The following is a 12,091-nucleotide window of genomic DNA, read 5'->3' as shown; positions in this document are numbered from 1 at the left end:
CTAGGGTTGTGTGTGCTCATGGGCTCTCCCTCTTCCTCTGGTGCTGCTGTGAAGAGATTGGAAGTTTTCACTCAATTTTCATCTAACCACAGTTTCGTGTTACATGCTAACCAGGAACTGTGGCTAGTGTGAAGTTGGCTTGTTTCAATAAACCAGTGAGTTTAGTGTTACAGTGGTACCTCGCAAGATGAATGCCTCGCAAGACAAAAAACTCGCTAGACGAAAGGGTTTTTTGATTTTTGAGCTGCTTCGCAAGACGATTTTCCCTATGGGCTTGCTTCACAAGACGGAAACGTCTTGCAAGTTTGTTTCCTTTTTCTTAACACCGTTAATACAGTTGCGACTTGACTTCGAGGAGCAACTCATAGAACGCGGTGTGGTAGCCTTTTTTGAGGTTTTTAAAGACTTTGGTGATTTTTGAAGCTTTTCCAAAACTTTCCCGACACCGTGCTTCGCAAGACGAAAAAAATCGCAAGACGACAAAACTCGCGGAACGAATTAATTTCGTCTTGCGAGGCACCACTGTACATGTTAATGAGCCCAATGGCATGTGGTTTTTGCATGCTTTGAGTAGGCTGTTCCCACTTTGGGCAGCAAGTCTTCACTCATAACTATTAATCAATCAACGTACAGCCATGGAAGGAAGTTAGTACTTACCTCTACTGAAACGAAAGAGATTCACGAAAGAACTATAGGCAGATTTAAATGGCGGCTCATCCTGGTCAGGAGTCAAAGGTTTGAAGTGCGTAAGGTGAGACGGGCTGCCAGGAGAGTAGGGCAGGTCGTTCAGAGTGTCCAACGTCGGAGATGCTTTGTCATCTGTGGCCATTTCATGGATCCTAAGAAAATTGAAGGTGCACATGTGATGCCCCAATGAAACATAAGCCACTGCATGTTACCATCCTGCTGCTTAAGAATTCTGCTTTTCACAGTTCAGTTTATTCTGATGACTTTTATATTATTTAAAGTGTCCCCTGGTGTGGTAACACTGAAGGGTAGGATATAAATTCCAAAGAAGACCCAGTTTAGGAGGAGGAACAGGTAGTCAGCTTAAAAGAGGTACCAAATTATGATGCAGTCAGAAGTGAATTCAGAAATAGGGAAGAAATTGGAACAGAGTAGCTAAACAATTATTCACTTTTGAAAAAGCACATTCATGACTTTAGAGGAAGTACTAAAACCAGATGATTCAGAAGAAAAGTAAGACTCTGTCTCATAGCAATAAGGAAGTGAAGTTTGTCCATTATTTGAACAACACAGTAAAACTGTCCAGAGAAACCAGTTTGTGTTTCAAGTTGGGTGCAAATTAGACACAGTGGCAGTAGGCCTGATCCTGATTAATTCAGACCATAGTGCCCAGTTGCTGACAAAAGAGAACTGTAGCTTAAGTTAGCAAGGATTGATCTATCAATCTGAGTTACCTTAGGCTATAGTCTCCTGTTACAGGAACGGCCAGCCAGATCCAGAACTCCCCTTCACTCTGTGCACCTCTGACAGATAGGTGGGGCTGCACACCTGTCTATCACTTGATATCATGTGATGCCATGCAACTCACCTTTAAACCTGAGGCTTGCAAATGAAGACTCAAGAGTGCATTGCAAGTGCACTCTCAGTTCTTTCCCTTCCTCCTTCACAGCTCCATCGTGACTTCAAGCCGCAGTGGCAAAGGAAGATTCTTCCCAGAAGACAGAAAAGGGCACCAAATTCCAAAAGCACTGAATTCTACCAGTGGCTAGAAGGGAAGAATACATAGCATATATCAGAGTGTGCTCCCAAGTCTTCCTGTTTGATTTACCTGGTCCAAGCCCAACATTGTATGGTGTCAGGGGATTGACAGGTTGGTGGTGCCACAGACCAAATGGGGAGACTTGGCGGGCACTATCAGTTCTGCAAGCTGTTCACTGCTGTTTCAGAGCAAAGGAGGCATGCAGAAGAAAACACCCCCAGGTCCTCTCTTTCAGTGTTTTTCACACATGTGAGTTCCTTTGGGTACAAAAACTCAGCTGAAGGAAAAAGCACCTGGGGGAAACTGCGAGGAGTTAAGGCATAACTTGGGAAGGGTTCAGCTCCCCACATACACATACATACATCTTTTGCTCCCAAAAAAGGTCTCCCCCCTCCATTTTTGACATGGTGTGAGTTCTTTTCCTTAACTATGCCTCAAATGGTGGAATTATTTATTATAGAAGTTTAGTTGCTTATGGTGAAATAGTTATGAGCTACCTTTCTGGGTACTCTTTCAACATGGCATTTTAAAATATATACATCAATAGGAGTATAGCATCTAGCTCAAGGGAAGTAATAGTGCCACTGTATTCTGCTCTGGTCAGACCTCACCTGGAGTACTGTGTCCAGTTCTGGGCACCACAATTCAAGAAGGACACTGACAAACTGGAACGTGTCCAGAGGAGGGCAACCAAAATGGTCAAAGGCCTGGAAACGATGCCTTATGAGGAACAGCTAAGGGAGCTGGGCATGTTTAGCCTGGAGAAGAGGAGGTTAAGGGGTGATATGATAGCCATGTTCAAATATATAAAAGGATGTCACATAGAGGAGGGAGAAAGGTTGTTTTCTGCTGCTCCAGAGAAGCGGACACGGAGCAATGGATCCAAACTACAGTGGTGCCCCGCAAGACGAATGCCTCGCAAGACGAAAAACCCACTAGACGAAAGGGTTTTCCGTTTTTCGATGCGCTTCGCAAGACGAATTTCCCTATGGGCTTGCTTTGGAAGACGAAAACGTCTTGCGAGTCTTGCGATTTTTTTCGCTTCCCCCCCTTTTTCTAAGCCGCTAAGCCACTAAGCCTTTAATAGCTGCTAAACCGCTAATAGCGCTAATCCGCTAAGCCGCTAATAGGGTTGCTTCGCAAGATGAAAAAACCGCTAGACGAAGAGACTTGCGGAACAGATTATTTTCGTCTTGCGAGGCACCAATGTACAAGAAAGAAGATTCCACCTAAACATTAGGAAGAACTTCCTGACAGTAAGAGCTGTTCGACAGTGGAATTTGCTGCCAAGGAGTGTGGCGGAGTCTCCTTCTTTGGAGGTCTTTAAGCAGAGGCTTGACAACCATATGTCAGGAGTGCTCTGATGGTGTTTCCTGCTTGGCGGGGGGTTGGACTCGATGGCCCTTGTGGTCTCTTCCAACTCTAGGATTCTATGATTCTAAAAGTGCTAATACAATTATCAATAATACAGAAGACAAACACTACTGCAATCCCTCCACAATTAATTAATTAATCAATTAATTAATTAATTATCCAGTATAATAAACAGCTAAAAACCAAGCATGCAACTCAGCCAAGAATGCCGCTCGTATGCATAGGCCCACCTGAAAGAGGCAGGTCTTCAAAGCCTCCTGAAACAACTGAAAGTACCCACATACTTTGCAGTGGCCAGAAGCACCAAGAGATATGTGGACGTTCCTCCTGGAACTTTTGAATAAGCTATTTGGGAGGTGGGCTATGAGGGCTTCCCCTGAAAGGCAGCATGTATGTACCTCAAATAAATCTAAATAATCCTCTTAAGAGAGCCTATATAAATCTCTCTAAAGTTCAGATACACACATAAAAGGGAAGTTCTGCAAGCTATAAGATGGTAAAGTTTCAAGCTCTCTTTAGACAAAGATAAGGGGTTGGCTCCTCTAACACCTGCCCCACCCCCAAGAAAAACCCAGCACACGAGTTGTCTGAGAAGTTGTGCTGCTCCTTTGTGTGCTCAGGAACAGAGGATGGAACAGAGGCACAAGTCCTCACTCAGCCTGCCAGAGCAGGGAACTCTGATCCCAGTTTCCTCCCCCTGCCTTCCACTATCTTCAGGAATTGGGGAAGTTGAGCAGGATCAGTTCCTCATCCCTTCAAGTGCCCTCACCGCCAAGCGGTCAGGCTGTGTAACAGCTCACAGGATAGCACCCCTTACAGCATTCTGTCACCTGCTGACACTCACAGAAAAGGGAAGGGGGAAGGAAAAGAGAAGCAGGGAGAAGATGTGAGTGCACAGAAGAGCACACAAGTGCAGGTTGGGGGAAGACAGGAGGGGCAGCTGCAACAAATTCCTCATTTGTTCTCCTATTCAACTGAATACAGTGGTACCCCGCAAGACAAATGCCTCGCAAGACGGAAAACTCGCTAGACGAAAGAGTTTTCCGTTTTGGAGGTGCTTCGCAAAACGAATCTCCTATGGGCTTGCTTCGCAAGACGAAAATGTCTTGCGAGTTCCTGCGGTTTTTCCCCCTCCCCCCTTTATCTAAGCCGCTAAGCCGCTTATCAGCTGATCCGATCAGCAGATAAGCCGCTAAAAGCAGCTAAAAGCCGCTAATAGCGCTAAGCCGCTTATCAGCTGATCCGATCAGCAGATAAGCCGCTAAAAGCCTCTAAAAGCCTCTAATAGCGCTAATCCTTCAATGGGCTTGCTTCGCAAGACGAAAAAAAACCGCTAGACGAAGAGAATCACAGAACGGATTCTTTTCGTCGTGCGAGGCACCACTGTATTCCTATACAATTGCAGATTCATATTGGGAACAGCTATGGCTTAACTCACCATCAGGCTTAGCTGACAAGACAGCCATCCGGAAAACAAAACAAAACACCTTAAATATGGAGCAACCACCAACACAATTGACATCACAATTTCCATAGTTACTGTTTTAAGCCGGTTGTTTTCCCCGATAGAGGATGACAGGGCAAACTGGATCACTTAGTCAGAAGTGACTTCTGCATTAGTAAACTGCAGATGAACCAGAGTCCTACCAAACTCGTGCAAACTCTAGAACTGTTTTGTGCTGTGTGATCTCTTCCCGAAACACCAGTATAGCTTCCTTTCACCATAATTCTAGAGCAGGCCCAGAACAATTTCATCAAGCGAGGCAGCGTAGGACTGCTAGTGCAAGGTCGGAAATTCATGTGCCAGCTAGCATAGGTCAGGAAAACATAGCTAAGTGTAAAAAGGTAAAGGGACCCTTGACTGTTAATTCCAGTCGCGGATGACTCTGGGATTGCAGCGCTCATCTCGCTTTATTGGCCGAGGGAGCCGGCGTTTGTCCGCAGACAGCTTCCAGGTCATGTGGCCAGCATGACAAAGCCACTTCTCGCGAACCAGAGCAGCACACGGAAACGCTGTTTACCTTCCCGCCGGAGCGGTACCTATTTATCTACTTGCACTTTGACGTGCTTTCAAACTGCTAGGTTGGCAGGAGCAGGGACCGAGCAACGGGAGCTCACCCGTCGCGGGGATTTAAACCACCAACCTTCTGATTGGCAAGCCCTAGGCTCAGTGGTTTAGACCACAGCGCCACCTGCGTCCAATAGTTAAGTGTAGCATGGGAATATTCTGTCCTGCCCAAGAGACTCTAAGGAAAAGAAACAGAACAAAGCTATCCATGCAAAACTGGGGTCAGTTTTGCCCACTTAAGATGCACACAGCTGCAGCCCCAAACCATAGCTTTGAGATAAGTTTTACAACAGGTTATGAATCGAAGAGCTTAACTCGTGGGCAGCATTATGCTGAACATCTCTCAGCCCTGCTCCACATCACTGTCTGCTGACATGGGAATGGGAGGGAAACTACACAATGTAATGATTTCAGGACAAGTGAGATCTTGGAGGCGCCAGAAACTCCATTTTTCTTATATTGTGAAGTTACACCCTTAAGAAGGTATCAGTCTCACCCCACTCACTGGGAATAATCATTCGAATGCCACTTCTTAAAAGTCAGCTCAACGAAGCCTTCCAATTATTAATTATTAATTATTATTAATTACTTGCCCTTCACACTTAAGGTACCAGGGAAGGTTACACAACAATTTAAACACAATATTAATAACTGCTTAAAACAACTTACAATCACAGAAATAAAATTGGTCTTAAAAATATACATCTCAAGCATCAAAGGCCAGAGTATTAAATAAATACTAGGCCATGTTTTTATACACACTAATTCAGTCCTACACACACTAATTCAGACTAATTTTTATACACACTAATTCAGAACTACCGTATGTTCTGGCATATAAGGCAACTTTTGAACCCTGGAAAATCTTCTCCAAAGTCGGGGGTCGCCTTATACCCTGGGTATGGTTGTGGCAGGTGGCGGCAGCTGCGCGGGATGCAGCCAGGCAGCAGCTGCGGGCTCGAGAGAAGAACCGGCGACAACTCTTCCCACCCCACCCCCCGTTCAAAGCACTTGCCCTCTCGCTCGCTCGCCCTGCCACCATGGGGACCACCGGATAGGAGGCAGCTATCCCGAAGGAGCAGCAACCGCGGCAGCCTCCCCTTCCCGCAGCAAGGTGGTGCGTGGCTTCGGCCGGGGCTCCAAGGAGCTGGGCATCCCCACAACTGCCAGAACTACCAGCCAGTAAGCGCAGCCCTCCGCTTTGCTGGCTGGCCGATCGGGGCTCACTCGCCTTGGGCTGCTGCTAGTTGGCTGCAGGCGGGGTTAGTCTTATACGGCGAGTATATCCCAAACTCTATATTTTAACAGGAAAAGTTGGGGGTCGTCTAATACACCCAGTCGCCTAATGCGCCAGAATCTATAGTAGCTTGTTAGCCATAGATAACAAGTAACTTCATGTGGCAAGTAAGAGGGTTGGCAGAGGAGGGATGGAATGCTTCATCCTTCCTCTGCATCCAGCACAGAAACCAACTGTTTAGAAATCTGCCTTAACAAGAATAGGTTGACATTTAAACCCCAGGAAAAGAAAGGTGTAGGTTGACATTTGACTACGGGGTGGGGGTGGGGAATGGGGACTATTTCAGAAAGTAGAAAATGGCATTCTTATCTGTGATCTCTGCCACTGGTGCTTTGTTATGCTGTTATGCAGATGTGGCAGTTTCAGCAAATGCAGGTCATCATAAAGAAGTTATATGACAATTAAGTAAATTGCAGAGAGACCCCTGTTAAAAGTTAAGTGTTAATTTTTCATTACTCTCAACAATAGCTTATCAAAGCTGAAAGGAGTAATGAGATTTATGGTTGCTCTGGTCAATAGTTCAAAAATGCAAGCTTCAAGCATTCAATTAAACTGCAGTAACTGCTTTACCAGGAATGAAAAAGTATGTGCGCTGCTCAAGCAAGGGGAGATGGGGATTCCATTTTTGTCTGGATTTTAATTTAATTCTTAGTTTAATTCAAGACCACTTCAAGATATTAATGAATATCTATTAGATGCTTAGATTATTATATGCTTAGAGCTATTCAACATACTTAACTTGAGACAGCTGACATCTGTCTCTAGAAACTGAAGGGTACGCTATACTGTACCTCCCAATAAATTCCCGCATGTTGCTAATCATTGCTGGCATGTTAGGCTTTAACACAGAGGTAAACACTCACCAAAAAATAAAGATGTAACACAGAACAATTCCTAGCAAATTTAAGGACATTCACTGGATAAATCCTGTTGATCCAAATGGAAGGGGATTTCCAACACATATACCAAAGTAATGTTCTCTCCACCTCTCTCTCACACACAAACACAACAGGGTGATAATTAATATTTCATCACACTCTCAGCAACCTTAAAAATAAAGATTCCATTCATCGTTAGTCCAAGCAATTGATGCTGTCTAATATAGTCATGAGAATATTTTTTTACAAGCTCAACAAAGCAAAGATTGTAGCAGGTTTTGATTCAAGCAACAGCCATTTCCTCCTTTCCTGCTACAGTTTGTCCTACTAGTGGGTCACTTGGATATATTTTTTCAAAGGAGAAAAACCGCATGCATATTTTACACTTCTCTACACAAACTATTCCAGGCTTGCATCTTAAGACCAGCTACTCTCTTGAAGACAGGTTCCAACAATTATCCGACCTTGGGGCTCTTTTTGTGACAATACTCAATAGTACAAAGTAGCAACACCTCTTTTTCTTACTGCCCAGCCACTTTCTGCTGGCACCCATATCAATATATGACTAGCAACACCTCTTTTTCTTTCTTTTTTAACCAGACCAAGAGTTTTCCTGAAATTGCTGCCCTACTTTCAGCTTTAAAGGGTGGAGTTCTCATACTGGCCACCCCAGGTTTTATAACAGAGTGCCCCCTTGCCATGGAAAGCACCACAAAATGTGCTGTAGTCATTGCGGTCAAGTTAACGAGTGTTGGATCCGGACTCAGATCCTCTCCCAATCATCCTACGAGGTGACCCTGTACAAGTCATCTCTCAGCATCAGTTCCCCACCCATAAATTATATACTACCAGAGGTACAAGATAGTCATTTACACAGCACTTTCTGTATAAAAAGCGTGACAAAAGTGTGTTCCTGCACCTTTAATAGGGGGAATGCCAGGTGCAGCTCATTACAAGGGTGAAGGATCCCACATTCCAGGTACTACTCAATACTCAAAGGTTACCACAGCCCTCTCTTCCTTTGCACCTGTTCACCTTAACACAGGAGTGTCGGGCAGCCTCCTGCCTTCTTCATTTTCACGAGGCAGCAAGGTACATCACTACCACACACACACACACACACTGCAACTTTCCCCTCCGGAGGACCCAGGCAGAGGTGCCAGGATTCGAACACCACGTCCTACAAACCCGAGTTGCGTATGTAGGCTGCATAAAACAAGTAAAAACAAGCCGTTGGGTTCCTTCGTTTCCTTTCCTAGCCTTAGTTTGGTGTTCTATCAAACCTTTCCCCCCCTAAAAAAAGCTACATTGTGAGAATCAAAATGTCCCCCCCCAAAAAAAAGGATTCACACATACAAAATAAGCCACCTGCATACTTTAAAAGCAAACAAACCCCACTTTAGAAAACGGTGGACAAGTGGGGTTTCTTTGCTTGCCTCCACGCAGGCAGGAGGGCAAACTGGCAGCCTCGCCTTGGCTCAGAAACGAAACGCCCTCCAGACCCCGCTGCAGGGAATAGGAAGGATATTAATGCTATTAATACTCATGAACGCTATTTAATGAGGATGGGGGCGGCGAGCATCTTACCTGCCCTGGCCGCTCTCTCCTTCCCTGTCTCCCAGCCAGGCAGCCCCTGCCGCCTGCCTCCCTTAGCAGGCTGCGCTTCCCACTCCGGAAGCGACACCAACACCGCCAGCAGGACAACAACAACAACAAAAATAACAATAACAGCGACAGAGGGAGCGCGGATTGCCCGGCAAAGGCAGCACCTGACTCGACTTGGACGCGCTTCCGCCTTTGCATGAACTTCCGGCCTCCACTCCTGGGCCGGCCACGGGCAAGAGGAGGAGGAGGAGGCGGAGCTGACGTCGGCGCAGGCAACGCAATCGACCCCCGAGAAACGGAGCCAGGAGGAGGAGGAGGAGCCGCCGCAGGCAACGCAATCAACCTCCGAGGGACGGAGCCAGGAGGAGGGGGGGCCGCCGCCGCAGGCGACGCAAGCGACGCAAAATGCGGCGAGCGGCGCAGGCGCGAGCAAACGAGCCCCGCGATCGTCGTCGTCCACGCAGGCCGTCGGTTCGAGTGCAGTTGCTTCGATGGACAGAGCATAGCTGTCAACGTTTGCCTTTTCTAAAGGGAAATTCCCTTATTCCGAATAGGATTCCTCGCAAGAAAAGGGAAAAGGTGACAGCTATGGGACAGAGTTCTCAAGTGGCGGGGGGAGGGGGTCATAGGTGGGAAGGGACCCCGTGGGTCATCCAGTCCAGCCCCTTGCAACACAGCAGAGATCTCGACACTTGGTTTCCCCCATCCCATTTCGCACTCCTGTCTCAGCGGCTAACAGACTGAGGTTGAATCCTGACAAGACAGAAGTACTGTTTTTGGGGGACAGGAGGCGGGCAGGTGTGGAGGATTCCCTGGTCCTGAATGGGGCAACTGTGCCCCTGAAGGACCAGGTGCGCAGCCTGGGAGTCATTTTGGACTCACAGCTGTCCATGGAGGCACAGGTCAAATCTGTGTCCAGGGCAGCTGTTTACCAGCTCCATCTGGTACACTGGCTGAGACCCTACCTGCCCGCGGACTGTCTCGCCAGAGTGGTGCATGCTCTGGTTATCTCCCACTTGGACTACTGCAATGCGCTCTACGTGGGGCTACCTTTGAAGGTGACCCAGAAACTACAACTAATCCAGAATGCGGCAGCTAGTGGTGACTGGGGGCGGCCGCCGAGACCATATAACACCGGTCTTGAAAGACCTACACTGAATTGACAGAACATTGGGTTTAGCAATGCCAAACTCATGTCCTTGGAGGCACTTCATCTGCTGTGATAAGATGTAGTTTATCTCCCGCTTGGACTACTGCCATGCGCTCTACGTGGGGCTACCTTTGAAGGAAACTACAATTAATTAAGAATGTGGCAGCTGGACTGGTGACTGGGGGTGGCCACCAAGACCATATAACACCGGTCCTGAAAGACCTACATTGGCTCCCAGTACGTTTCTGAGCACAATTCAAAGTGTTGGTGCTGACCTTTAAAGCCCTAAACGGCCTCTGCCCAGTATACCTGAAGGAGCATCTCCTCCTCCATCGTTCTGCCCAGACACTGAGGTCCAGCGCCGAGGGCCTTCTGGCGGTTCCCTCGCTGCAAGAAGCCGTTACAGGAAACCAGGCAGAGGGCCTTCTCGGTAGTGGCACCCGCCCTGTGGAACACCCTCCCACCAGATGTCAAAGAGAAAAATAACTACCAAACTTTTTGAAGACATCTGAAGGCAGCCCTGTTTAGGGAAGCTTTTAATGTTTAATTGGTTACTGTATTTTAGTGTTTTGTTGGAAGCTGCCCAGAGTGGCTGGGGAAACCCAGCCAGATGGGCGGGATATAAATAATAAATTATTATTATATTATTATTGTTATGTCTACACCTGCTTGGTCATGGCCACGGAACGGAAGATGGCAGGATCCCCAAGGACGTCCACTGGGGGGGGGGCACCAGGCCCGTTGGCAGAGCCAACTGCGTTACAAGGATTTCTGCAAACGTGTGAAGACTGGGAACCCCTTGCCGATGACCGCAGTGCCTGGAGACAGAGTGTCAGGTGGGGCATCCATAGCAGTGGCCAGAAGAGGAATGACCACAGAGGGAAGAAACGCCTTGGTGCATCTGCAGCAGCACAACCAGATGCCTTCATCTGCCCCGGCTGCAACAAAACATGTCTCTCCCGTATCAGTCTCTACAGCCCCAGCAGGTGCTACAACCTTCCAACAGTTTGACTTCACCCCTAAAGGGCAACTCCTTCATTGTATCCAGAGATAGACAAATTTCAGCAACATTTGGAGGATGAAAGAAAGCTCACCCGTACACACAAAAATGCCCAGTGCTGAGGGTTGGGGTGGGGAGGAGAGGATAATCGTATGCCAGGTTAGGACTTTTTGCTTTGACCATACCAGGAAGGATTATACTGTGGGTGTGGGGAACGATTTCATCCATCTGAAGTCAGAAATGGCATGCCTCAAATTTCAGTGAGATCTGGATCAGAACTGGGAGTTAACCAAGCTGATGCAAATTTCAGTCACTTAAAAAAAAACCTCTCTCTACATAAATATATACGAGACATCCTAAGTAGAGTTGCCACATTATACTCACAAGTATTCTGACCACTTGAATTGTGTGCCCCTGAGCATGTGCAAAGTTTCTTTTCCTCCATGAATGGGGTGGTTCCTCATTCTCAATGTATGTAAATTATGAATATTGTTAATTTGAGACAGAAAGGCAGAAAAGAGCCGTGTGTGCGTCAATGTACACATTGAGCAACATGCCATTGTGGTCTGATTTTGAATGCCACAAGCTCAGATGCAGCTCTCAGAATTACTTGTGTAATTTTTTGACCCACCCAGCTCCCCACAGTGGGACACTGACTGTTTGCCCAGTGACAACATGTTCGGCTTGGAGCTGAGACATCAAATAACGTCAGTGGACGGCCTTGGATAAGACATTTATTTTGCCTTCAGCTCTCTACCCCATAAAATCATTGTCCAAGCTGTGAGGAAATAGAAGTACCTCCTTCAGTTTTTTAACTGGTAAAAAGCGGTGGTACACGATAGTCTTCTCAAATGTATAAAAAGCTAATTTTGCATACATCCTTTACACTCCAACCGCCAGCTTAGTGTGACCATCATACAGAGCCCAAAGGGAAAATGCAGAGAAGAATCTTGATTTTCATACGCTAGAGTTGCCATGAATTCTTCCATGCAA

At 46.8% G+C, this 12,091-nt stretch overlaps 1 protein-coding gene across 5 annotated transcripts in view; it reads right to left on the bottom strand.

Moving 5' to 3' along the window:
• The window catches only part of PIKFYVE (phosphoinositide kinase, FYVE-type zinc finger containing), a 97,580-nt gene extending 88,413 nt beyond the window's left edge, over positions 1-9,167 (bottom strand). For 4 of the 5 annotated variants that reach the window (XM_081191645.1, XM_081191647.1, XM_081191649.1 and 1 more), the window contains exons 1-3: positions 8,931-9,167; positions 1,556-1,732; positions 658-839 (exon numbers count right to left, since the gene is read on the bottom strand). In XM_081191645.1, coding sequence (XP_081047771.1) covers positions 658-829 — 172 coding nt within the window. In that variant the 5' untranslated portion in view covers positions 830-839; positions 1,556-1,732; positions 8,931-9,167. Of the gene's footprint in view, positions 1-657; positions 840-1,555; positions 1,733-8,378; positions 8,550-8,930 lie in introns of all 5 variants that reach the window. The other variant, XM_081191646.1, reaches the window with a different exon arrangement.
• Positions 9,168-12,091: the final 2,924 nt, after the last annotated feature.

The sequence above is a fragment of the Podarcis bocagei genome (genome assembly GCF_964188305.1).
Source record: "Podarcis bocagei genome assembly, chromosome: 1".
NCBI lineage: Eukaryota > Metazoa > Chordata > Lepidosauria > Squamata > Lacertidae > Podarcis > Podarcis bocagei.
This window is presented reverse-complemented; position numbering and strand designations above follow the sequence as displayed.